We start from the raw sequence: 25,549 nt of genomic DNA on the forward strand, positions 1-25,549 counted from the left end.
TCGTCATCTAACACCTTCACCTGGCACTATTCTGCTGATGTCAATAATCAAAAAGACTCTGCGCGAGGAAAAGAAGTTAGGCATTCATTATTCACCTAGACCACAAGTGTCAAATTCGCGGCCCTCCAGATGTTATGGACTACAGTTCCCATCATCCTCTGCCAGCATGATGCTGGCAAGGGATGATGGGAACTGTAGTCGATAACATCTGGAGGGCTGCGAATTTGACACCTATGACCTAGACTGTAAGTATCAAGGATTACCCCCGCCTCCTGTCTGGGTAGCTTGCGACATCCCAAATATGAAAATGCCCTGAAGACTGATGACAAAACAGAGTTGCACTTGCCTATAACTGCTGTTGGTCAGGTGGTTACACATATTTCCTGCCTCCTGCCCCGTTGTGAGATGTATGTGGTTGTTAGTTCAAGAGAATCAGGAGACCCAAGGGAAAACGGCACTCTTCCCTCACAGTGCAGTTTTGGCGGGAAACCCTGCCACACCCGTGGGTGGGGAGGAGAGGTTTTCAGAGGACTCAGAAGGTGGAAAGTTCTTTTGCTGGTTAGCCTGCACAGTCCCACAATATGTGCCAGCACAGAAGACAACTCAATAGAAGCAATTAAGCCAGTGGTGGGATCCAAAAATTTTAGTAACAGGTTCCCATGGTGGTGGGATTCAAACATTGGTGTAGTGCCAATGGGGCTGGGCACGCGACAGAGCTGAGGGCGTTTCGAGTGGAGGCATTAGCCAATGTCTTTGTTACTGTAAAAAAAAAAGTTCCTAATTTCCAGCTGGTATCTTTCTGTCCATAATTTAAACTCATTATAGCAAGTCCTATCGTCTACTGCCAACAGAAACAACTACTTCTCCTCTAAATGACGGCCTGTCAAATACTTCATACTTTCAAATACTTAATTTTGTTTCTAGAAATCAAAAGAAGAATACTTTCCTTAAACAAGGAACTTTACCATATTACTAAAAAATGTTTTTAAAACAGCCCAACAGGGAGAATTATCTCCCGTTTTCTACCTTCGCTAACCAGCCACATAGGAAACAACAGGACTTTATGATTTTTGGACCTAATGGAATTTCTAACGGAAAAGCAGACCCAATTAGTAACCCCCTCTCGGCACACACAAATAATTAGTAACCCACTCTCGGGAACTGGTGAGAACCTGCTGGATCCCACCTCTGAATTAAGCTAAGTGACACCCTGTTTTTTTCTGATCTGAAATGGTCCCAAAAAGGAGCGATTTGCCCTGATGAAAAAATATAACCACAATACAAGCACAGCCTACAGTTCATTTCCCCCAGCACGGCCAATAACAGCTCCTTAGAGCCATTTTGCAAAGGGGAAAGTACTGGGGGTGGGGGGAAGAGTGGGTAGAAATCTACGGTCCCCACATGCTTCAGAATCGACTCCCAAAGCACATCTTATCAACCGGACCTGAAGAGAACATGAGGAAGATTCAACAGATTGTTGAGGAAGTCCTGTGAATAAACATAACCTTACACATCTTCCTCTTCCTGTGAACAAACATAACCTTACACAGATCAGTCACAAATTACTGATCACCACTGTCATTTTTATTTTTAAGATGCTTCCGTAGAGCACCCGAATCAGTAACAGGGGCAGAGAAACAGGAAACACGCTTGGGAGGATATTAAATAAGCACTTCCTGTTACAGGGTTTAGATCCGTTACCATTTTTCAGGTCTGGAGCTTTCTTTTCCCTCAATATCCCCTGGACTAGCAAAAATTGCTGTGAGGCTTGGTTCCTCGAATCGACAGTTGGTAATTTAAAGTGTTGATCTACAAATTCTAATTTTTCCATGGGTCAAGAAGGCACATTGAAAGATAAGAACATAAGAACTAGCCTGCTGGATCAGACCAGAGTCCATCTAGTCCAGCACTCTGCTACTCACAGTGGCCCACCAGGTGCCTTTGGGAGCTCACATGCAGGAGGTGAAAGCAATGGCGTTCTGCTGCTGCTGCTGCTCCCGAGCACCTGGTCTGCTAAGGCATTTGCAACCTCTGATCAAAGAGGATCAAGATTGGTAGCCATAGATCGACTTCTCCTCCATAAATCTGTCCAAGCCCTTTTTAAAGCCATCCAGGTTAGTGGCCATCAACACCTCCTGTGGCAGCATATTCCAAACACCAATCACACGTTTTGTGAAGAAGTGTTTCCTTTTATTAGTTCCAATTCTTCCCCCCAGCATTTTCAATGAATGCCCCCTGGTTCTAGTATTGTGAGAAAGAGAAAAATTTCTCTCTGTCAACATTTTCTACCCCATGCATAATTTTATAGACTTCAATATATCCCCCCTCAGACGTCTCTTCTCCAAACTAAAGAGTCCCAAACGCTGCAGCCTCTCCTCATAAGGAAGGTGCTCCAATCCTTCAATCATCCTCGTTGCCCTTCTCTGCACTTTTTCTATCTCTTCTGGTTTGTTCTGGTTTGTTCTGGTTTCTATCTCTTCTGGTTGGATGGAGCCAACCTAAGATGAAAGGGTTGCTTTCAGAAAGCTAAATTCTTATTCTCTGTTTAAAGAGGTCAATAGGGCCAGTTAATGGTATCAATAAGGGCTCGGGTGGGAAAATGGCAGTGGCCTTTTGGTGCTGATCAGATTGAGGGAGGCATAGTTGTCACCTGTCAAGGACTGAAAGCCCAGGAAAGGCCTGAGTCTTATATCTCAGTAGCAGAAACAAAAGCTCCCATCACTATTAAGATATTGACAAGCTGGAACGGGTCCAGAGGAGGGCAACCAAAATGGTCAAAGGTCTGGAATCCATGCCCTACGAGGAGAGACTTAGGGAGCTGGGTATGCTTAGTTTGGTGAAGAGAAGGTTAAGAGGTGACATGATAGCCATGTTTAGATATTTGAAGGGATGTCATGTTGGTGAGGGAGCAAGCTTGTTTTCTGCTGCTCCAGAGACCAGGACCAGGAGTCATGGGTTCAAGGTGAAGGAAAAGAGATTCCACCTAAACATCAGGAAAAACTTCCTGACAGTAAGGGCTGTTCAACAGTGGAATGTACTACCTCGGAGTGTGGTGGAGTCTCCCTTTTTGGAGGTTTTTAAAGAGCGGCTGGATGTCCATCAGTCAGGAGTGCTTTGATTATGTGTTCTTCCATTGCAGGGGGTTGAACTTGATGTCCCTGGGGTCTCTTTCATGATTCTATGATCACCCAGCCAAACATGAAAACCTTGGAGCAGCAGTGGCGTAGGAGGTTAAGAGCTCGTGTATCTAATCTGGAGGAACCGGGTTTGATTCCCAGCTCTGCCGCCTGAGCTGTGGAGGCTTATCTGGGGAATTCAGATTAGCCTGTGCACTCCCACACATGCCAGCTGGGTGACCTTGGGCTAGTCACAGCTTCTCGGAGCTCTCTCAGCCCCACCTACCTCACAGGGTGTTTGTTGTGAGGGGGGAAGGGCAAGGAGATTGTAAGCCCCTTTGAGTCTCCTGCAGGAGAGAAAGGGGGGTTATAAATCCAAACTCTTCTTCTTCTTGCAAATGAAAAACTGGCAAATGAAAAATGGCCGCAGAAGGCCATTGCTTTCACATCCTGCATGTGAGCTCCCAAAGGCACCTGGTGGGCCAATGCGAGTAGCAGAGAGCTGGACTAGATGGACTCTGATCCAGCTGGCTTGTTTTTATGTTCTTCTTGGAAACAGGGCTGTGCCATAGCAACAGTTTCATTTTTTAAGCTAATTGTTATAGGCATGCTCTGATTTTGAGAGCAGAGAGATTCTCACACTGAAAGCAATGCCATTGATATTGCTGGCATACCAGGGACATTCTGGAGGTGTGGACAGGGATGGAGCCAACCTAAGTTTACCTCTGGATACCCAGTGGCCATGGGTTTGGATCTACGCTGCCATTTTGATCTTATGCCCAAAACCTCTAAACATCAGAACACTCAGAAAGCTATTCGCTATGTTTTATTCCTAGCCATGGGAACAAACCAGAAATGTTGGGCATGTTTGTGTGAGAATGAGAAAGGGGTTGGTTGCTCAAGCCACACCTACTGAAGACTTTCTTCCCCCCTTCGGACTTCATGCTTCAGCTGAATGAACCAATGAACAGAATTTATTTTATTGTCCCACTTAAAAAAAATGAAGATCCGAGGCTGCTGGATTAGATGGACCACGGCTCTCATCCAGCAGGGCTCATCTGATGTTCTTATAAGCCTCACCAACTAGATATGGCTACCAATCTTGATCCTCTTTGATCTGAGGTTGCAAATGCCTTAACAGTCCAGGTGCTCGGGAGCAACAGCCGCAGAAGGCCATTGCTTTCACCTCCTGCACGTGAGCTCCCAAAAGGCACCTGTTGGGCCACTGCGAGTAGCAGAGAGCTGGACTAGATGGACTCTGGTCTGATCCAGCAGGCTAGTTCTTATGTTCTTATATGTACAACATAAGTGTACAAAATAATTAAAAACTGGCAAATGAAAAATAAAGAGGGAAGAGAATAACAGAATTAAAGCTGCAGCATCTCACTCACAGCTTAGGTGAAATAGGTGAGCCTTGAGACAAGAGAAGAGAATTAATTGGTCAGATATAACTAGGTTTGAATCCTTCAGCGCCTCAGAGGCTGCCAAGTTTTTCAGTGTGTGTACTTTCAAGACTCACAGCTCCTTTAGTCAGATACCTTGACTCTTGAAAGCTCATGCTCTAAAAATCTCTTTGGTCTATCTATGAGCTGCTGATGAAACCTAGCTGTGCTATGCCAAACAAGCACGGCTACCCTTTGAAACTCGGTCATGTACAGCTGGCGATGAATATACCAAATAGGAAACAGCAGCAGGAAGGGGGAAAAAATGTAAGTTTCATCTTTCAAACAGCGCAAGTGCTAAAGCCGAGAAGACGGAGACATTAAAGATTCAGATCAATGCAAACAACAGCCTTAGAGTAAAAAATACGCCCGAGGAGAAAGCACGGTTTCCATCGCCATTATAGCAAAACATCTCTTCTCCTTTCAAGAGAAGAGTTGCAAGGATGCCGTGGGCTGATGCTTAGTCAGTTGGGTTGAGCAAGGCAGCATCTTACCAGGGGCGTAATGAGGCAAACTGTAGCCCTGAGCAAAACCTGAGTTGGATGCCTGGGGGGGGGGGGGTGGGGGGGGGGGGGGGTGGGGGGGGGGGGGGGTGGGGGGGGGGGGGGGTGGGGGGGGGGGGGGGTGGGGGGGGGGGGGGGTGGGGGGGGGGGGGGGTGGGGGGGGGGGGGGGTGGGGGGGGGGGGGGGTGGGGGGGGGGGGGGGTGGGGGGGGGGGGGGGTGGGGGGGGGGGGGGGTGGGGGGGGGGGGGGGTGGGGGGGGGGGGGGGTGGGGGGGGGGGGGGGTGGGGGGGGGGGGGGGTGGGGGGGGGGGGGGGTGGGGGGGGGGGGGGGTGGGGGGGGGGGGGGGTGGGGGGGGGGGGGGGTGGGGGGGGGGGGGGGTGGGGGGGGGGGGGGGTGGGGGGGGGGGGGGGTGGGGGGGGGGGGGGGTGGGGGGGGGGGGGGGTGGGGGGGGGGGGGGGTGGGGGGGGGGGGGGGTGGGGGGGGGGGGGGGTGGGGGGGGGGGGGGGTGGGGGGGGGGGGGGGTGGGGGGGGGGGGGGGTGGGGGGGGGGGGGGGTGGGGGGGGGGGGGGGTGGGGGGGGGGGGGGGTGGGGGGGGGGGGGGGTGGGGGGGGGGGGGGGTGGGGGGGGGGGGGGGTGGGGGGGGGGGGGGGTGGGGGGGGGGGGGGGTGGGGGGGGGGGGGGGTGGGGGGGGGGGGGGGTGGGGGGGGGGGGGGGTGGGGGGGGGGGGGGGTGGGGGGGGGGGGGGGTGGGGGGGGGGGGGGGTGGGGGGGGGGGGGGGTGGGGGGGGGGGGGGGTGGGGGGGGGGGGGGGTGGGGGGGGGGGGGGGTGGGGGGGGGGGGGGGTGGGGGGGGGGGGGGGTGGGGGGGGGGGGGGGTGGGGGGGGGGGGGGGTGGGGGGGGGGGGGGGTGGGGGGGGGGGGGGGTGGGGGGGGGGGGGGGTGGGGGGGGGGGGGGGTGGGGGGGGGGGGGGGTGGGGGGGGGGGGGGGTGGGGGGGGGGGGGGGTGGGGGGGGGGGGGGGTGGGGGGGGGGGGGGGTGGGGGGGGGGGGGGGTGGGGGGGGGGGGGGGTGGGGGGGGGGGGGGGTGGGGGGGGGGGGGGGTGGGGGGGGGGGGGGGTGGGGGGGGGGGGGGGTGGGGGGGGGGGGGGGTGGGGGGGGGGGGGGGTGGGGGGGGGGGGGGGTGGGGGGGGGGGGGGGTGGGGGGGGGGGGGGGTGGGGGGGGGGGGGGGTGGGGGGGGGGGGGGGTGGGGGGGGGGGGGGGTGGGGGGGGGGGGGGGTGGGGGGGGGGGGGGGTGGGGGGGGGGGGGGGTGGGGGGGGGGGGGGGTGGGGGGGGGGGGGGGTGGGGGGGGGGGGGGGTGGGGGGGGGGGGGGGTGGGGGGGGGGGGGGGTGGGGGGGGGGGGGGGTGGGGGGGGGGGGGGGTGGGGGGGGGGGGGGGTGGGGGGGGGGGGGGGTGGGGGGGGGGGGGGGTGGGGGGGGGGGGGGGTGGGGGGGGGGGGGGGTGGGGGGGGGGGGGGGTGGGGGGGGGGGGGGGTGGGGGGGGGGGGGGGTGGGGGGGGGGGGGGGTGGGGGGGGGGGGGGGTGGGGGGGGGGGGGGGTGGGGGGGGGGGGGGGTGGGGGGGGGGGGGGGTGGGGGGGGGGGGGGGTGGGGGGGGGGGGGGGTGGGGGGGGGGGGGGGTGGGGGGGGGGGGGGGTGGGGGGGGGGGGGGGTGGGGGGGGGGGGGGGTGGGGGGGGGGGGGGGTGGGGGGGGGGGGGGGTGGGGGGGGGGGGGGGTGGGGGGGGGGGGGGGTGGGGGGGGGGGGGGGTGGGGGGGGGGGGGGGTGGGGGGGGGGGGGGGTGGGGGGGGGGGGGGGTGGGGGGGGGGGGGGGTGGGGGGGGGGGGGGGTGGGGGGGGGGGGGGGTGGGGGGGGGGGGGGGTGGGGGGGGGGGGGGGTGGGGGGGGGGGGGGGTGGGGGGGGGGGGGGGTGGGGGGGGGGGGGGGTGGGGGGGGGGGGGGGTGGGGGGGGGGGGGGGTGGGGGGGGGGGGGGGTGGGGGGGGGGGGGGGTGGGGGGGGGGGGGGGTGGGGGGGGGGGGGGGTGGGGGGGGGGGGGGGTGGGGGGGGGGGGGGGTGGGGGGGGGGGGGGGTGGGGGGGGGGGGGGGTGGGGGGGGGGGGGGGTGGGGGGGGGGGGGGGTGGGGGGGGGGGGGGGTGGGGGGGGGGGGGGGTGGGGGGGGGGGGGGGTGGGGGGGGGGGGGGGTGGGGGGGGGGGGGGGTGGGGGGGGGGGGGGGTGGGGGGGGGGGGGGGTGGGGGGGGGGGGGGGTGGGGGGGGGGGGGGGTGGGGGGGGGGGGGGGTGGGGGGGGGGGGGGGTGGGGGGGGGGGGGGGTGGGGGGGGGGGGGGGTGGGGGGGGGGGGGGGTGGGGGGGGGGGGGGGTGGGGGGGGGGGGGGGTGGGGGGGGGGGGGGGTGGGGGGGGGGGGGGGTGGGGGGGGGGGGGGGTGGGGGGGGGGGGGGGTGGGGGGGGGGGGGGGTGGGGGGGGGGGGGGGTGGGGGGGGGGGGGGGTGGGGGGGGGGGGGGGTGGGGGGGGGGGGGGGTGGGGGGGGGGGGGGGTGGGGGGGGGGGGGGGTGGGGGGGGGGGGGGGTGGGGGGGGGGGGGGGTGGGGGGGGGGGGGGGTGGGGGGGGGGGGGGGTGGGGGGGGGGGGGGGTGGGGGGGGGGGGGGGTGGGGGGGGGGGGGGGTGGGGGGGGGGGGGGGTGGGGGGGGGGGGGGGTGGGGGGGGGGGGGGGTGGGGGGGGGGGGGGGTGGGGGGGGGGGGGGGTGGGGGGGGGGGGGGGTGGGGGGGGGGGGGGGTGGGGGGGGGGGGGGGTGGGGGGGGGGGGGGGTGGGGGGGGGGGGGGGTGGGGGGGGGGGGGGGTGGGGGGGGGGGGGGGTGGGGGGGGGGGGGGGTGGGGGGGGGGGGGGGTGGGGGGGGGGGGGGGTGGGGGGGGGGGGGGGTGGGGGGGGGGGGGGGTGGGGGGGGGGGGGGGTGGGGGGGGGGGGGGGTGGGGGGGGGGGGGGGTGGGGGGGGGGGGGGGTGGGGGGGGGGGGGGGTGGGGGGGGGGGGGGGTGGGGGGGGGGGGGGGTGGGGGGGGGGGGGGGTGGGGGGGGGGGGGGGTGGGGGGGGGGGGGGGTGGGGGGGGGGGGGGGTGGGGGGGGGGGGGGGTGGGGGGGGGGGGGGGTGGGGGGGGGGGGGGGTGGGGGGGGGGGGGGGTGGGGGGGGGGGGGGGTGGGGGGGGGGGGGGGTGGGGGGGGGGGGGGGTGGGGGGGGGGGGGGGTGGGGGGGGGGGGGGGTGGGGGGGGGGGGGGGTGGGGGGGGGGGGGGGTGGGGGGGGGGGGGGGTGGGGGGGGGGGGGGGTGGGGGGGGGGGGGGGTGGGGGGGGGGGGGGGTGGGGGGGGGGGGGGGTGGGGGGGGGGGGGGGTGGGGGGGGGGGGGGGTGGGGGGGGGGGGGGGTGGGGGGGGGGGGGGGTGGGGGGGGGGGGGGGTGGGGGGGGGGGGGGGTGGGGGGGGGGGGGGGTGGGGGGGGGGGGGGGTGGGGGGGGGGGGGGGTGGGGGGGGGGGGGGGTGGGGGGGGGGGGGGGTGGGGGGGGGGGGGGGTGGGGGGGGGGGGGGGTGGGGGGGGGGGGGGGTGGGGGGGGGGGGGGGTGGGGGGGGGGGGGGGTGGGGGGGGGGGGGGGTGGGGGGGGGGGGGGGTGGGGGGGGGGGGGGGTGGGGGGGGGGGGGGGTGGGGGGGGGGGGGGGTGGGGGGGGGGGGGGGTGGGGGGGGGGGGGGGTGGGGGGGGGGGGGGGTGGGGGGGGGGGGGGGTGGGGGGGGGGGGGGGTGGGGGGGGGGGGGGGTGGGGGGGGGGGGGGGTGGGGGGGGGGGGGGGTGGGGGGGGGGGGGGGTGGGGGGGGGGGGGGGTGGGGGGGGGGGGGGGTGGGGGGGGGGGGGGGTGGGGGGGGGGGGGGGTGGGGGGGGGGGGGGGTGGGGGGGGGGGGGGGTGGGGGGGGGGGGGGGTGGGGGGGGGGGGGGGTGGGGGGGGGGGGGGGTGGGGGGGGGGGGGGGTGGGGGGGGGGGGGGGTGGGGGGGGGGGGGGGTGGGGGGGGGGGGGGGTGGGGGGGGGGGGGGGTGGGGGGGGGGGGGGGTGGGGGGGGGGGGGGGTGGGGGGGGGGGGGGGTGGGGGGGGGGGGGGGTGGGGGGGGGGGGGGGTGGGGGGGGGGGGGGGTGGGGGGGGGGGGGGGTGGGGGGGGGGGGGGGTGGGGGGGGGGGGGGGTGGGGGGGGGGGGGGGTGGGGGGGGGGGGGGGTGGGGGGGGGGGGGGGTGGGGGGGGGGGGGGGTGGGGGGGGGGGGGGGTGGGGGGGGGGGGGGGTGGGGGGGGGGGGGGGTGGGGGGGGGGGGGGGTGGGGGGGGGGGGGGGTGGGGGGGGGGGGGGGTGGGGGGGGGGGGGGGTGGGGGGGGGGGGGGGTGGGGGGGGGGGGGGGTGGGGGGGGGGGGGGGTGGGGGGGGGGGGGGGTGGGGGGGGGGGGGGGTGGGGGGGGGGGGGGGTGGGGGGGGGGGGGGGTGGGGGGGGGGGGGGGTGGGGGGGGGGGGGGGTGGGGGGGGGGGGGGGTGGGGGGGGGGGGGGGTGGGGGGGGGGGGGGGTGGGGGGGGGGGGGGGTGGGGGGGGGGGGGGGTGGGGGGGGGGGGGGGTGGGGGGGGGGGGGGGTGGGGGGGGGGGGGGGTGGGGGGGGGGGGGGGTGGGGGGGGGGGGGGGTGGGGGGGGGGGGGGGTGGGGGGGGGGGGGGGTGGGGGGGGGGGGGGGTGGGGGGGGGGGGGGGTGGGGGGGGGGGGGGGTGGGGGGGGGGGGGGGTGGGGGGGGGGGGGGGTGGGGGGGGGGGGGGGTGGGGGGGGGGGGGGGTGGGGGGGGGGGGGGGTGGGGGGGGGGGGGGGTGGGGGGGGGGGGGGGTGGGGGGGGGGGGGGGTGGGGGGGGGGGGGGGTGGGGGGGGGGGGGGGTGGGGGGGGGGGGGGGTGGGGGGGGGGGGGGGTGGGGGGGGGGGGGGGTGGGGGGGGGGGGGGGTGGGGGGGGGGGGGGGTGGGGGGGGGGGGGGGTGGGGGGGGGGGGGGGTGGGGGGGGGGGGGGGTGGGGGGGGGGGGGGGTGGGGGGGGGGGGGGGTGGGGGGGGGGGGGGGTGGGGGGGGGGGGGGGTGGGGGGGGGGGGGGGTGGGGGGGGGGGGGGGTGGGGGGGGGGGGGGGTGGGGGGGGGGGGGGGTGGGGGGGGGGGGGGGTGGGGGGGGGGGGGGGTGGGGGGGGGGGGGGGTGGGGGGGGGGGGGGGTGGGGGGGGGGGGGGGTGGGGGGGGGGGGGGGTGGGGGGGGGGGGGGGTGGGGGGGGGGGGGGGTGGGGGGGGGGGGGGGTGGGGGGGGGGGGGGGTGGGGGGGGGGGGGGGTGGGGGGGGGGGGGGGTGGGGGGGGGGGGGGGTGGGGGGGGGGGGGGGTGGGGGGGGGGGGGGGTGGGGGGGGGGGGGGGTGGGGGGGGGGGGGGGTGGGGGGGGGGGGGGGTGGGGGGGGGGGGGGGTGGGGGGGGGGGGGGGTGGGGGGGGGGGGGGGTGGGGGGGGGGGGGGGTGGGGGGGGGGGGGGGTGGGGGGGGGGGGGGGTGGGGGGGGGGGGGGGTGGGGGGGGGGGGGGGTGGGGGGGGGGGGGGGTGGGGGGGGGGGGGGGTGGGGGGGGGGGGGGGTGGGGGGGGGGGGGGGTGGGGGGGGGGGGGGGTGGGGGGGGGGGGGGGTGGGGGGGGGGGGGGGTGGGGGGGGGGGGGGGTGGGGGGGGGGGGGGGTGGGGGGGGGGGGGGGTGGGGGGGGGGGGGGGTGGGGGGGGGGGGGGGTGGGGGGGGGGGGGGGTGGGGGGGGGGGGGGGTGGGGGGGGGGGGGGGTGGGGGGGGGGGGGGGTGGGGGGGGGGGGGGGTGGGGGGGGGGGGGGGTGGGGGGGGGGGGGGGTGGGGGGGGGGGGGGGTGGGGGGGGGGGGGGGTGGGGGGGGGGGGGGGTGGGGGGGGGGGGGGGTGGGGGGGGGGGGGGGTGGGGGGGGGGGGGGGTGGGGGGGGGGGGGGGTGGGGGGGGGGGGGGGTGGGGGGGGGGGGGGGTGGGGGGGGGGGGGGGTGGGGGGGGGGGGGGGTGGGGGGGGGGGGGGGTGGGGGGGGGGGGGGGTGGGGGGGGGGGGGGGTGGGGGGGGGGGGGGGTGGGGGGGGGGGGGGGTGGGGGGGGGGGGGGGTGGGGGGGGGGGGGGGTGGGGGGGGGGGGGGGTGGGGGGGGGGGGGGGTGGGGGGGGGGGGGGGTGGGGGGGGGGGGGGGTGGGGGGGGGGGGGGGTGGGGGGGGGGGGGGGTGGGGGGGGGGGGGGGTGGGGGGGGGGGGGGGTGGGGGGGGGGGGGGGTGGGGGGGGGGGGGGGTGGGGGGGGGGGGGGGTGGGGGGGGGGGGGGGTGGGGGGGGGGGGGGGTGGGGGGGGGGGGGGGTGGGGGGGGGGGGGGGTGGGGGGGGGGGGGGGTGGGGGGGGGGGGGGGTGGGGGGGGGGGGGGGTGGGGGGGGGGGGGGGTGGGGGGGGGGGGGGGTGGGGGGGGGGGGGGGTGGGGGGGGGGGGGGGTGGGGGGGGGGGGGGGTGGGGGGGGGGGGGGGTGGGGGGGGGGGGGGGTGGGGGGGGGGGGGGGTGGGGGGGGGGGGGGGTGGGGGGGGGGGGGGGTGGGGGGGGGGGGGGGTGGGGGGGGGGGGGGGTGGGGGGGGGGGGGGGTGGGGGGGGGGGGGGGTGGGGGGGGGGGGGGGTGGGGGGGGGGGGGGGTGGGGGGGGGGGGGGGTGGGGGGGGGGGGGGGTGGGGGGGGGGGGGGGTGGGGGGGGGGGGGGGTGGGGGGGGGGGGGGGTGGGGGGGGGGGGGGGTGGGGGGGGGGGGGGGTGGGGGGGGGGGGGGGTGGGGGGGGGGGGGGGTGGGGGGGGGGGGGGGTGGGGGGGGGGGGGGGTGGGGGGGGGGGGGGGTGGGGGGGGGGGGGGGTGGGGGGGGGGGGGGGTGGGGGGGGGGGGGGGTGGGGGGGGGGGGGGGTGGGGGGGGGGGGGGGTGGGGGGGGGGGGGGGTGGGGGGGGGGGGGGGTGGGGGGGGGGGGGGGTGGGGGGGGGGGGGGGTGGGGGGGGGGGGGGGTGGGGGGGGGGGGGGGTGGGGGGGGGGGGGGGTGGGGGGGGGGGGGGGTGGGGGGGGGGGGGGGTGGGGGGGGGGGGGGGTGGGGGGGGGGGGGGGTGGGGGGGGGGGGGGGTGGGGGGGGGGGGGGGTGGGGGGGGGGGGGGGTGGGGGGGGGGGGGGGTGGGGGGGGGGGGGGGTGGGGGGGGGGGGGGGTGGGGGGGGGGGGGGGTGGGGGGGGGGGGGGGTGGGGGGGGGGGGGGGTGGGGGGGGGGGGGGGTGGGGGGGGGGGGGGGTGGGGGGGGGGGGGGGTGGGGGGGGGGGGGGGTGGGGGGGGGGGGGGGTGGGGGGGGGGGGGGGTGGGGGGGGGGGGGGGTGGGGGGGGGGGGGGGTGGGGGGGGGGGGGGGTGGGGGGGGGGGGGGGTGGGGGGGGGGGGGGGTGGGGGGGGGGGGGGGTGGGGGGGGGGGGGGGTGGGGGGGGGGGGGGGTGGGGGGGGGGGGGGGTGGGGGGGGGGGGGGGTGGGGGGGGGGGGGGGTGGGGGGGGGGGGGGGTGGGGGGGGGGGGGGGTGGGGGGGGGGGGGGGTGGGGGGGGGGGGGGGTGGGGGGGGGGGGGGGTGGGGGGGGGGGGGGGTGGGGGGGGGGGGGGGTGGGGGGGGGGGGGGGTGGGGGGGGGGGGGGGTGGGGGGGGGGGGGGGTGGGGGGGGGGGGGGGTGGGGGGGGGGGGGGGTGGGGGGGGGGGGGGGTGGGGGGGGGGGGGGGTGGGGGGGGGGGGGGGTGGGGGGGGGGGGGGGTGGGGGGGGGGGGGGGTGGGGGGGGGGGGGGGTGGGGGGGGGGGGGGGTGGGGGGGGGGGGGGGTGGGGGGGGGGGGGGGTGGGGGGGGGGGGGGGTGGGGGGGGGGGGGGGTGGGGGGGGGGGGGGGTGGGGGGGGGGGGGGGTGGGGGGGGGGGGGGGTGGGGGGGGGGGGGGGTGGGGGGGGGGGGGGGTGGGGGGGGGGGGGGGTGGGGGGGGGGGGGGGTGGGGGGGGGGGGGGGTGGGGGGGGGGGGGGGTGGGGGGGGGGGGGGGTGGGGGGGGGGGGGGGTGGGGGGGGGGGGGGGTGGGGGGGGGGGGGGGTGGGGGGGGGGGGGGGTGGGGGGGGGGGGGGGTGGGGGGGGGGGGGGGTGGGGGGGGGGGGGGGTGGGGGGGGGGGGGGGTGGGGGGGGGGGGGGGTGGGGGGGGGGGGGGGTGGGGGGGGGGGGGGGTGGGGGGGGGGGGGGGTGGGGGGGGGGGGGGGTGGGGGGGGGGGGGGGTGGGGGGGGGGGGGGGTGGGGGGGGGGGGGGGTGGGGGGGGGGGGGGGTGGGGGGGGGGGGGGGTGGGGGGGGGGGGGGGTGGGGGGGGGGGGGGGTGGGGGGGGGGGGGGGTGGGGGGGGGGGGGGGTGGGGGGGGGGGGGGGTGGGGGGGGGGGGGGGTGGGGGGGGGGGGGGGTGGGGGGGGGGGGGGGTGGGGGGGGGGGGGGGTGGGGGGGGGGGGGGGTGGGGGGGGGGGGGGGTGGGGGGGGGGGGGGGTGGGGGGGGGGGGGGGTGGGGGGGGGGGGGGGTGGGGGGGGGGGGGGGTGGGGGGGGGGGGGGGTGGGGGGGGGGGGGGGTGGGGGGGGGGGGGGGTGGGGGGGGGGGGGGGTGGGGGGGGGGGGGGGTGGGGGGGGGGGGGGGTGGGGGGGGGGGGGGGTGGGGGGGGGGGGGGGTGGGGGGGGGGGGGGGTGGGGGGGGGGGGGGGTGGGGGGGGGGGGGGGTGGGGGGGGGGGGGGGTGGGGGGGGGGGGGGGTGGGGGGGGGGGGGGGTGGGGGGGGGGGGGGGTGGGGGGGGGGGGGGGTGGGGGGGGGGGGGGGTGGGGGGGGGGGGGGGTGGGGGGGGGGGGGGGTGGGGGGGGGGGGGGGTGGGGGGGGGGGGGGGTGGGGGGGGGGGGGGGTGGGGGGGGGGGGGGGTGGGGGGGGGGGGGGGTGGGGGGGGGGGGGGGTGGGGGGGGGGGGGGGTGGGGGGGGGGGGGGGTGGGGGGGGGGGGGGGTGGGGGGGGGGGGGGGTGGGGGGGGGGGGGGGTGGGGGGGGGGGGGGGTGGGGGGGGGGGGGGGTGGGGGGGGGGGGGGGTGGGGGGGGGGGGGGGTGGGGGGGGGGGGGGGTGGGGGGGGGGGGGGGTGGGGGGGGGGGGGGGTGGGGGGGGGGGGGGGTGGGGGGGGGGGGGGGTGGGGGGGGGGGGGGGTGGGGGGGGGGGGGGGTGGGGGGGGGGGGGGGTGGGGGGGGGGGGGGGTGGGGGGGGGGGGGGGTGGGGGGGGGGGGGGGTGGGGGGGGGGGGGGGTGGGGGGGGGGGGGGGTGGGGGGGGGGGGGGGTGGGGGGGGGGGGGGGTGGGGGGGGGGGGGGGTGGGGGGGGGGGGGGGTGGGGGGGGGGGGGGGTGGGGGGGGGGGGGGGTGGGGGGGGGGGGGGGTGGGGGGGGGGGGGGGTGGGGGGGGGGGGGGGTGGGGGGGGGGGGGGGTGGGGGGGGGGGGGGGTGGGGGGGGGGGGGGGTGGGGGGGGGGGGGGGTGGGGGGGGGGGGGGGTGGGGGGGGGGGGGGGTGGGGGGGGGGGGGGGTGGGGGGGGGGGGGGGTGGGGGGGGGGGGGGGTGGGGGGGGGGGGGGGTGGGGGGGGGGGGGGGTGGGGGGGGGGGGGGGTGGGGGGGGGGGGGGGTGGGGGGGGGGGGGGGTGGGGGGGGGGGGGGGTGGGGGGGGGGGGGGGTGGGGGGGGGGGGGGGTGGGGGGGGGGGGGGGTGGGGGGGGGGGGGGGTGGGGGGGGGGGGGGGTGGGGGGGGGGGGGGGTGGGGGGGGGGGGGGGTGGGGGGGGGGGGGGGTGGGGGGGGGGGGGGGTGGGGGGGGGGGGGGGTGGGGGGGGGGGGGGGTGGGGGGGGGGGGGGGTGGGGGGGGGGGGGGGTGGGGGGGGGGGGGGGTGGGGGGGGGGGGGGGTGGGGGGGGGGGGGGGTGGGGGGGGGGGGGGGTGGGGGGGGGGGGGGGTGGGGGGGGGGGGGGGTGGGGGGGGGGGGGGGTGGGGGGGGGGGGGGGTGGGGGGGGGGGGGGGTGGGGGGGGGGGGGGGTGGGGGGGGGGGGGGGTGGGGGGGGGGGGGGGTGGGGGGGGGGGGGGGTGGGGGGGGGGGGGGGTGGGGGGGGGGGGGGGTGGGGGGGGGGGGGGGTGGGGGGGGGGGGGGGTGGGGGGGGGGGGGGGTGGGGGGGGGGGGGGGTGGGGGGGGGGGGGGGTGGGGGGGGGGGGGGGTGGGGGGGGGGGGGGGTGGGGGGGGGGGGGGGTGGGGGGGGGGGGGGGTGGGGGGGGGGGGGGGTGGGGGGGGGGGGGGGTGGGGGGGGGGGGGGGTGGGGGGGGGGGGGGGTGGGGGGGGGGGGGGGTGGGGGGGGGGGGGGGTGGGGGGGGGGGGGGGTGGGGGGGGGGGGGGGTGGGGGGGGGGGGGGGTGGGGGGGGGGGGGGGTGGGGGGGGGGGGGGGTGGGGGGGGGGGGGGGTGGGGGGGGGGGGGGGTGGGGGGGGGGGGGGGTGGGGGGGGGGGGGGGTGGGGGGGGGGGGGGGTGGGGGGGGGGGGGGGTGGGGGGGGGGGGGGGTGGGGGGGGGGGGGGGTGGGGGGGGGGGGGGGTGGGGGGGGGGGGGGGTGGGGGGGGGGGGGGGTGGGGGGGGGGGGGGGTGGGGGGGGGGGGGGGTGGGGGGGGGGGGGGGTGGGGGGGGGGGGGGGTGGGGGGGGGGGGGGGTGGGGGGGGGGGGGGGTGGGGGGGGGGGGGGGTGGGGGGGGGGGGGGGTGGGGGGGGGGGGGGGTGGGGGGGGGGGGGGGTGGGGGGGGGGGGGGGTGGGGGGGGGGGGGGGTGGGGGGGGGGGGGGGTGGGGGGGGGGGGGGGTGGGGGGGGGGGGGGGTGGGGGGGGGGGGGGGTGGGGGGGGGGGGGGGTGGGGGGGGGGGGGGGTGGGGGGGGGGGGGGGTGGGGGGGGGGGGGGGTGGGGGGGGGGGGGGGTGGGGGGGGGGGGGGGTGGGGGGGGGGGGGGGTGGGGGGGGGGGGGGGTGGGGGGGGGGGGGGGTGGGGGGGGGGGGGGGTGGGGGGGGGGGGGGGTGGGGGGGGGGGGGGGTGGGGGGGGGGGGGGGTGGGGGGGGGGGGGGGTGGGGGGGGGGGGGGGTGGGGGGGGGGGGGGGTGGGGGGGGGGGGGGGTGGGGGGGGGGGGGGGTGGGGGGGGGGGGGGGTGGGGGGGGGGGGGGGTGGGGGGGGGGGGGGGTGGGGGGGGGGGGGGGTGGGGGGGGGGGGGGGTGGGGGGGGGGGGGGGTGGGGGGGGGGGGGGGTGGGGGGGGGGGGGGGTGGGGGGGGGGGGGGGTGGGGGGGGGGGGGGGTGGGGGGGGGGGGGGGTGGGGGGGGGGGGGGGTGGGGGGGGGGGGGGGTGGGGGGGGGGGGGGGTGGGGGGGGGGGGGGGTGGGGGGGGGGGGGGGTGGGGGGGGGGGGGGGTGGGGGGGGGGGGGGGTGGGGGGGGGGGGGGGTGGGGGGGGGGGGGGGTGGGGGGGGGGGGGGGTGGGGGGGGGGGGGGGTGGGGGGGGGGGGGGGTGGGGGGGGGGGGGGGTGGGGGGGGGGGGGGGTGGGGGGGGGGGGGGGTGGGGGGGGGGGGGGGTGGGGGGGGGGGGGGGTGGGGGGGGGGGGGGGTGGGGGGGGGGGGGGGTGGGGGGGGGGGGGGGTGGGGGGGGGGGGGGGTGGGGGGGGGGGGGGGTGGGGGGGGGGGGGGGTGGGGGGGGGGGGGGGTGGGGGGGGGGGGGGGTGGGGGGGGGGGGGGGTGGGGGGGGGGGGGGGTGGGGGGGGGGGGGGGTGGGGGGGGGGGGGGGTGGGGGGGGGGGGGGGTGGGGGGGGGGGGGGGTGGGGGGGGGGGGGGGTGGGGGGGGGGGGGGGTGGGGGGGGGGGGGGGTGGGGGGGGGGGGGGGTGGGGGGGGGGGGGGGTGGGGGGGGGGGGGGGTGGGGGGGGGGGGGGGTGGGGGGGGGGGGGGGTGGGGGGGGGGGGGGGTGGGGGGGGGGGGGGGTGGGGGGGGGGGGGGGTGGGGGGGGGGGGGGGTGGGGGGGGGGGGGGGTGGGGGGGGGGGGGGGTGGGGGGGGGGGGGGGTGGGGGGGGGGGGGGGTGGGGGGGGGGGGGGGTGGGGGGGGGGGGGGGTGGGGGGGGGGGGGGGTGGGGGGGGGGGGGGGTGGGGGGGGGGGGGGGTGGGGGGGGGGGGGGGTGGGGGGGGGGGGGGGTGGGGGGGGGGGGGGGTGGGGGGGGGGGGGGGTGGGGGGGGGGGGGGGTGGGGGGGGGGGGGGGTGGGGGGGGGGGGGGGTGGGGGGGGGGGGGGGTGGGGGGGGGGGGGGGTGGGGGGGGGGGGGGGTGGGGGGGGGGGGGGGTGGGGGGGGGGGGGGGTGGGGGGGGGGGGGGGTGGGGGGGGGGGGGGGTGGGGGGGGGGGGGGGTGGGGGGGGGGGGGGGTGGGGGGGGGGGGGGGTGGGGGGGGGGGGGGGTGGGGGGGGGGGGGGGTGGGGGGGGGGGGGGGTGGGGGGGGGGGGGGGTGGGGGGGGGGGGGGGTGGGGGGGGGGGGGGGTGGGGGGGGGGGGGGGTGGGGGGGGGGGGGGGTGGGGGGGGGGGGGGGTGGGGGGGGGGGGGGGTGGGGGGGGGGGGGGGTGGGGGGGGGGGGGGGTGGGGGGGGGGGGGGGTGGGGGGGGGGGGGGGTGGGGGGGGGGGGGGGTGGGGGGGGGGGGGGGTGGGGGGGGGGGGGGGTGGGGGGGGGGGGGGGTGGGGGGGGGGGGGGGTGGGGGGGGGGGGGGGTGGGGGGGGGGGGGGGTGGGGGGGGGGGGGGGTGGGGGGGGGGGGGGGTGGGGGGGGGGGGGGGTGGGGGGGGGGGGGGGTGGGGGGGGGGGGGGGTGGGGGGGGGGGGGGGTGGGGGGGGGGGGGGGTGGGGGGGGGGGGGGGTGGGGGGGGGGGGGGGTGGGGGGGGGGGGGGGTGGGGGGGGGGGGGGGTGGGGGGGGGGGGGGGTGGGGGGGGGGGGGGGTGGGGGGGGGGGGGGGTGGGGGGGGGGGGGGGTGGGGGGGGGGGGGGGTGGGGGGGGGGGGGGGTGGGGGGGGGGGGGGGTGGGGGGGGGGGGGGGTGGGGGGGGGGGGGGGTGGGGGGGGGGGGGGGTGGGGGGGGGGGGGGGTGGGGGGGGGGGGGGGTGGGGGGGGGGGGGGGTGGGGGGGGGGGGGGGTGGGGGGGGGGGGGGGTGGGGGGGGGGGGGGGTGGGGGGGGGGGGGGGTGGGGGGGGGGGGGGGTGGGGGGGGGGGGGGGTGGGGGGGGGGGGGGGTGGGGGGGGGGGGGGGTGGGGGGGGGGGGGGGTGGGGGGGGGGGGGGGTGGGGGGGGGGGGGGGTGGGGGGGGGGGGGGGTGGGGGGGGGGGGGGGTGGGGGGGGGGGGGGGTGGGGGGGGGGGGGGGTGGGGGGGGGGGGGGGTGGGGGGGGGGGGGGGTGGGGGGGGGGGGGGGTGGGGGGGGGGGGGGGTGGGGGGGGGGGGGGGTGGGGGGGGGGGGGGGTGGGGGGGGGGGGGGGTGGGGGGGGGGGGGGGTGGGGGGGGGGGGGGGTGGGGGGGGGGGGGGGTGGGGGGGGGGGGGGGTGGGGGGGGGGGGGGGTGGGGGGGGGGGGGGGTGGGGGGGGGGGGGGGTGGGGGGGGGGGGGGGTGGGGGGGGGGGGGGGTGGGGGGGGGGGGGGGTGGGGGGGGGGGGGGGTGGGGGGGGGGGGGGGTGGGGGGGGGGGGGGGTGGGGGGGGGGGGGGGTGGGGGGGGGGGGGGGTGGGGGGGGGGGGGGGTGGGGGGGGGGGGGGGTGGGGGGGGGGGGGGGTGGGGGGGGGGGGGGGTGGGGGGGGGGGGGGGTGGGGGGGGGGGGGGGTGGGGGGGGGGGGGGGTGGGGGGGGGGGGGGGTGGGGGGGGGGGGGGGTGGGGGGGGGGGGGGGTGGGGGGGGGGGGGGGTGGGGGGGGGGGGGGGTGGGGGGGGGGGGGGGTGGGGGGGGGGGGGGGTGGGGGGGGGGGGGGGTGGGGGGGGGGGGGGGTGGGGGGGGGGGGGGGTGGGGGGGGGGGGGGGTGGGGGGGGGGGGGGGTGGGGGGGGGGGGGGGTGGGGGGGGGGGGGGGTGGGGGGGGGGGGGGGTGGGGGGGGGGGGGGGTGGGGGGGGGGGGGGGTGGGGGGGGGGGGGGGTGGGGGGGGGGGGGGGTGGGGGGGGGGGGGGGTGGGGGGGGGGGGGGGTGGGGGGGGGGGGGGGTGGGGGGGGGGGGGGGTGGGGGGGGGGGGGGGTGGGGGGGGGGGGGGGTGGGGGGGGGGGGGGGTGGGGGGGGGGGGGGGTGGGGGGGGGGGGGGGTGGGGGGGGGGGGGGGTGGGGGGGGGGGGGGGTGGGGGGGGGGGGGGGTGGGGGGGGGGGGGGGTGGGGGGGGGGGGGGGTGGGGGGGGGGGGGGGTGGGGGGGGGGGGGGGTGGGGGGGGGGGGGGGTGGGGGGGGGGGGGGGTGGGGGGGGGGGGGGGTGGGGGGGGGGGGGGGTGGGGGGGGGGGGGGGTGGGGGGGGGGGGGGGTGGGGGGGGGGGGGGGTGGGGGGGGGGGGGGGTGGGGGGGGGGGGGGGTGGGGGGGGGGGGGGGTGGGGGGGGGGGGGGGTGGGGGGGGGGGGGGGTGGGGGGGGGGGGGGGTGGGGGGGGGGGGGGGTGGGGGGGGGGGGGGGTGGGGGGGGGGGGGGGTGGGGGGGGGGGGGGGTGGGGGGGGGGGGGGGTGGGGGGGGGGGGGGGTGGGGGGGGGGGGGGGTGGGGGGGGGGGGGGGTGGGGGGGGGGGGGGGTGGGGGGGGGGGGGGGTGGGGGGGGGGGGGGGTGGGGGGGGGGGGGGGTGGGGGGGGGGGGGGGTGGGGGGGGGGGGGGGTGGGGGGGGGGGGGGGTGGGGGGGGGGGGGGGTGGGGGGGGGGGGGGGTGGGGGGGGGGGGGGGTGGGGGGGGGGGGGGGTGGGGGGGGGGGGGGGTGGGGGGGGGGGGGGGTGGGGGGGGGGGGGGGTGGGGGGGGGGGGGGGTGGGGGGGGGGGGGGGTGGGGGGGGGGGGGGGTGGGGGGGGGGGGGGGTGGGGGGGGGGGGGGGTGGGGGGGGGGGGGGGTGGGGGGGGGGGGGGGTGGGGGGGGGGGGGGGTGGGGGGGGGGGGGGGTGGGGGGGGGGGGGGGTGGGGGGGGGGGGGGGTGGGGGGGGGGGGGGGTGGGGGGGGGGGGGGGTGGGGGGGGGGGGGGGTGGGGGGGGGGGGGGGTGGGGGGGGGGGGGGGTGGGGGGGGGGGGGGGTGGGGGGGGGGGGGGGTGGGGGGGGGGGGGGGTGGGGGGGGGGGGGGGTGGGGGGGGGGGGGGGTGGGGGGGGGGGGGGGTGGGGGGGGGGGGGGGTGGGGGGGGGGGGGGGTGGGGGGGGGGGGGGGTGGGGGGGGGGGGGGGTGGGGGGGGGGGGGGGTGGGGGGGGGGGGGGGTGGGGGGGGGGGGGGGTGGGGGGGGGGGGGGGTGGGGGGGGGGGGGGGTGGGGGGGGGGGGGGGTGGGGGGGGGGGGGGGTGGGGGGGGGGGGGGGTGGGGGGGGGGGGGGGTGGGGGGGGGGGGGGGTGGGGGGGGGGGGGGGTGGGGGGGGGGGGGGGTGGGGGGGGGGGGGGGTGGGGGGGGGGGGGGGTGGGGGGGGGGGGGGGTGGGGGGGGGGGGGGGTGGGGGGGGGGGGGGGTGGGGGGGGGGGGGGGTGGGGGGGGGGGGGGGTGGGGGGGGGGGGGGGTGGGGGGGGGGGGGGGTGGGGGGGGGGGGGGGTGGGGGGGGGGGGGGGTGGGGGGGGGGGGGGGTGGGGGGGGGGGGGGGTGGGGGGGGGGGGGGGTGGGGGGGGGGGGGGGTGGGGGGGGGGGGGGGTGGGGGGGGGGGGGGGTGGGGGGGGGGGGGGGTGGGGGGGGGGGGGGGTGGGGGGGGGGGGGGGTGGGGGGGGGGGGGGGTGGGGGGGGGGGGGGGTGGGGGGGGGGGGGGGTGGGGGGGGGGGGGGGTGGGGGGGGGGGGGGGTGGGGGGGGGGGGGGGTGGGGGGGGGGGGGGGTGGGGGGGGGGGGGGGTGGGGGGGGGGGGGGGTGGGGGGGGGGGGGGGTGGGGGGGGGGGGGGGTGGGGGGGGGGGGGGGTGGGGGGGGGGGGGGGTGGGGGGGGGGGGGGGTGGGGGGGGGGGGGGGTGGGGGGGGGGGGGGGTGGGGGGGGGGGGGGGTGGGGGGGGGGGGGGGTGGGGGGGGGGGGGGGTGGGGGGGGGGGGGGGTGGGGGGGGGGGGGGGTGGGGGGGGGGGGGGGTGGGGGGGGGGGGGGGTGGGGGGGGGGGGGGGTGGGGGGGGGGGGGGGTGGGGGGGGGGGGGGGTGGGGGGGGGGGGGGGTGGGGGGGGGGGGGGGTGGGGGGGGGGGGGGGTGGGGGGGGGGGGGGGTGGGGGGGGGGGGGGGTGGGGGGGGGGGGGGGTGGGGGGGGGGGGGGGTGGGGGGGGGGGGGGGTGGGGGGGGGGGGGGGTGGGGGGGGGGGGGGGTGGGGGGGGGGGGGGGTGGGGGGGGGGGGGGGTGGGGGGGGGGGGGGGTGGGGGGGGGGGGGGGTGGGGGGGGGGGGGGGTGGGGGGGGGGGGGGGTGGGGGGGGGGGGGGGTGGGGGGGGGGGGGGGTGGGGGGGGGGGGGGGTGGGGGGGGGGGGGGGTGGGGGGGGGGGGGGGTGGGGGGGGGGGGGGGTGGGGGGGGGGGGGGGTGGGGGGGGGGGGGGGTGGGGGGGGGGGGGGGTGGGGGGGGGGGGGGGTGGGGGGGGGGGGGGGTGGGGGGGGGGGGGGGTGGGGGGGGGGGGGGGTGGGGGGGGGGGGGGGTGGGGGGGGGGGGGGGTGGGGGGGGGGGGGGGTGGGGGGGGGGGGGGGTGGGGGGGGGGGGGGGTGGGGGGGGGGGGGGGTGGGGGGGGGGGGGGGTGGGGGGGGGGGGGGGTGGGGGGGGGGGGGGGTGGGGGGGGGGGGGGGTGGGGGGGGGGGGGGGTGGGGGGGGGGGGGGGTGGGGGGGGGGGGGGGTGGGGGGGGGGGGGGGTGGGGGGGGGGGGGGGTGGGGGGGGGGGGGGGTGGGGGGGGGGGGGGGTGGGGGGGGGGGGGGGTGGGGGGGGGGGGGGGTGGGGGGGGGGGGGGGTGGGGGGGGGGGGGGGTGGGGGGGGGGGGGGGTGGGGGGGGGGGGGGGTGGGGGGGGGGGGGGGTGGGGGGGGGGGGGGGTGGGGGGGGGGGGGGGTGGGGGGGGGGGGGGGTGGGGGGGGGGGGGGGTGGGGGGGGGGGGGGGTGGGGGGGGGGGGGGGTGGGGGGGGGGGGGGGTGGGGGGGGGGGGGGGTGGGGGGGGGGGGGGGTGGGGGGGGGGGGGGGTGGGGGGGGGGGGGGGTGGGGGGGGGGGGGGGTGGGGGGGGGGGGGGGTGGGGGGGGGGGGGGGTGGGGGGGGGGGGGGGTGGGGGGGGGGGGGGGTGGGGGGGGGGGGGGGTGGGGGGGGGGGGGGGTGGGGGGGGGGGGGGGTGGGGGGGGGGGGGGGTGGGGGGGGGGGGGGGTGGGGGGGGGGGGGGGTGGGGGGGGGGGGGGGTGGGGGGGGGGGGGGGTGGGGGGGGGGGGGGGTGGGGGGGGGGGGGGGTGGGGGGGGGGGGGGGTGGGGGGGGGGGGGGGTGGGGGGGGGGGGGGGTGGGGGGGGGGGGGGGTGGGGGGGGGGGGGGGTGGGGGGGGGGGGGGGTGGGGGGGGGGGGGGGTGGGGGGGGGGGGGGGTGGGGGGGGGGGGGGGTGGGGGGGGGGGGGGGTGGGGGGGGGGGGGGGTGGGGGGGGGGGGGGGTGGGGGGGGGGGGGGGTGGGGGGGGGGGGGGGTGGGGGGGGGGGGGGGTGGGGGGGGGGGGGGGTGGGGGGGGGGGGGGGTGGGGGGGGGGGGGGGTGGGGGGGGGGGGGGGTGGGGGGGGGGGGGGGTGGGGGGGGGGGGGGGTGGGGGGGGGGGGGGGTGGGGGGGGGGGGGGGTGGGGGGGGGGGGGGGTGGGGGGGGGGGGGGGTGGGGGGGGGGGGGGGTGGGGGGGGGGGGGGGTGGGGGGGGGGGGGGGTGGGGGGGGGGGGGGGTGGGGGGGGGGGGGGGTGGGGGGGGGGGGGGGTGGGGGGGGGGGGGGGTGGGGGGGGGGGGGGGTGGGGGGGGGGGGGGGTGGGGGGGGGGGGGGGTGGGGGGGGGGGGGGGTGGGGGGGGGGGGGGGTGGGGGGGGGGGGGGGTGGGGGGGGGGGGGGGTGGGGGGGGGGGGGGGTGGGGGGGGGGGGGGGTGGGGGGGGGGGGGGGTGGGGGGGGGGGGGGGTGGGGGGGGGGGGGGGTGGGGGGGGGGGGGGGTGGGGGGGGGGGGGGGTGGGGGGGGGGGGGGGTGGGGGGGGGGGGGGGTGGGGGGGGGGGGGGGTGGGGGGGGGGGGGGGTGGGGGGGGGGGGGGGTGGGGGGGGGGGGGGGTGGGGGGGGGGGGGGGTGGGGGGGGGGGGGGGTGGGGGGGGGGGGGGGTGGGGGGGGGGGGGGGTGGGGGGGGGGGGGGGTGGGGGGGGGGGGGGGTGGGGGGGGGGGGGGGTGGGGGGGGGGGGGGGTGGGGGGGGGGGGGGGTGGGGGGGGGGGGGGGTGGGGGGGGGGGGGGGTGGGGGGGGGGGGGGGTGGGGGGGGGGGGGGGTGGGGGGGGGGGGGGGTGGGGGGGGGGGGGGGTGGGGGGGGGGGGGGGTGGGGGGGGGGGGGGGTGGGGGGGGGGGGGGGTGGGGGGGGGGGGGGGTGGGGGGGGGGGGGGGTGGGGGGGGGGGGGGGTGGGGGGGGGGGGGGGTGGGGGGGGGGGGGGGTGGGGGGGGGGGGGGGTGGGGGGGGGGGGGGGTGGGGGGGGGGGGGGGTGGGGGGGGGGGGGGGTGGGGGGGGGGGGGGGTGGGGGGGGGGGGGGGTGGGGGGGGGGGGGGGTGGGGGGGGGGGGGGGTGGGGGGGGGGGGGGGTGGGGGGGGGGGGGGGTGGGGGGGGGGGGGGGTGGGGGGGGGGGGGGGTGGGGGGGGGGGGGGGTGGGGGGGGGGGGGGGTGGGGGGGGGGGGGGGTGGGGGGGGGGGGGGGTGGGGGGGGGGGGGGGTGGGGGGGGGGGGGGGTGGGGGGGGGGGGGGGTGGGGGGGGGGGGGGGTGGGGGGGGGGGGGGGTGGGGGGGGGGGGGGGTGGGGGGGGGGGGGGGTGGGGGGGGGGGGGGGTGGGGGGGGGGGGGGGTGGGGGGGGGGGGGGGTGGGGGGGGGGGGGGGTGGGGGGGGGGGGGGGTGGGGGGGGGGGGGGGTGGGGGGGGGGGGGGGTGGGGGGGGGGGGGGGTGGGGGGGGGGGGGGGTGGGGGGGGGGGGGGGTGGGGGGGGGGGGGGGTGGGGGGGGGGGGGGGTGGGGGGGGGGGGGGGTGGGGGGGGGGGGGGGTGGGGGGGGGGGGGGGTGGGGGGGGGGGGGGGTGGGGGGGGGGGGGGGTGGGGGGGGGGGGGGGTGGGGGGGGGGGGGGGTGGGGGGGGGGGGGGGTGGGGGGGGGGGGGGGTGGGGGGGGGGGGGGGTGGGGGGGGGGGGGGGTGGGGGGGGGGGGGGGTGGGGGGGGGGGGGGGTGGGGGGGGGGGGGGGTGGGGGGGGGGGGGGGTGGGGGGGGGGGGGGGTGGGGGGGGGGGGGGGTGGGGGGGGGGGGGGGTGGGGGGGGGGGGGGGTGGGGGGGGGGGGGGGTGGGGGGGGGGGGGGGTGGGGGGGGGGGGGGGTGGGGGGGGGGGGGGGTGGGGGGGGGGGGGGGTGGGGGGGGGGGGGGGTGGGGGGGGGGGGGGGTGGGGGGGGGGGGGGGTGGGGGGGGGGGGGGGTGGGGGGGGGGGGGGGTGGGGGGGGGGGGGGGTGGGGGGGGGGGGGGGTGGGGGGGGGGGGGGGTGATCATTCCAAGTACTGCCCCACAGAACCCACAAGCTGAGGTTACACAGGCACAGGCTGCCACGCACGCTGGCGCACCTCCTGCTAGACTGCTTCAAGTTCTGCGCGCTACTGCTGAGAGGAGGGGCATAACTAAGGCAAAAATCACGTGGTAAAATCACCAATTAGTAACCCCCTCTCAGCACACACAAATAATTAGTAACCTACTCTCGGGAACCTGTGAGAACCTGCTGGATCCCACCTCTGGTTGTGGGGTTTCCGGGCTGTATGACCGTGTTCCAGTAACATTTTCACCTGTATCTGTGGCTGGCATCCCTCTGAAAATGCCAGCCACAGATGCAGGAGAAACATCAGAAGAAAATGCTACTGGAACACGGCCATACAGCCCGGAAACCCCACAACTCTCCATACCAGGGAAAAGTTTCCTCAACACGATTTCTACTGCT

At 83.3% G+C, this 25,549-nt stretch overlaps 1 protein-coding gene across 1 annotated transcript in view; it reads right to left on the minus strand.

Moving 5' to 3' along the window:
- LOC125439482 (basic proline-rich protein-like) overlaps positions 1-25,071 on the minus strand; it is a gene marked incomplete at its 5' end in the record, with an annotated part of 36,783 nt that extends 11,712 nt beyond the window's left edge. The window contains one exon of the mRNA XM_048508582.1: positions 24,049-25,071. Within this exon, the coding sequence (XP_048364539.1) occupies positions 24,049-25,071 (1,023 nt within the window). The remainder of the gene's footprint in view (positions 1-24,048) is intronic.
- Positions 25,072-25,549: the final 478 nt, after the last annotated feature.

The sequence above is a fragment of the Sphaerodactylus townsendi genome, linkage group LG09 (assembly GCF_021028975.2).
Source record: "Sphaerodactylus townsendi isolate TG3544 linkage group LG09, MPM_Stown_v2.3, whole genome shotgun sequence".
NCBI classification, from domain to species: Eukaryota; Metazoa; Chordata; class Lepidosauria; order Squamata; family Sphaerodactylidae; genus Sphaerodactylus; species Sphaerodactylus townsendi.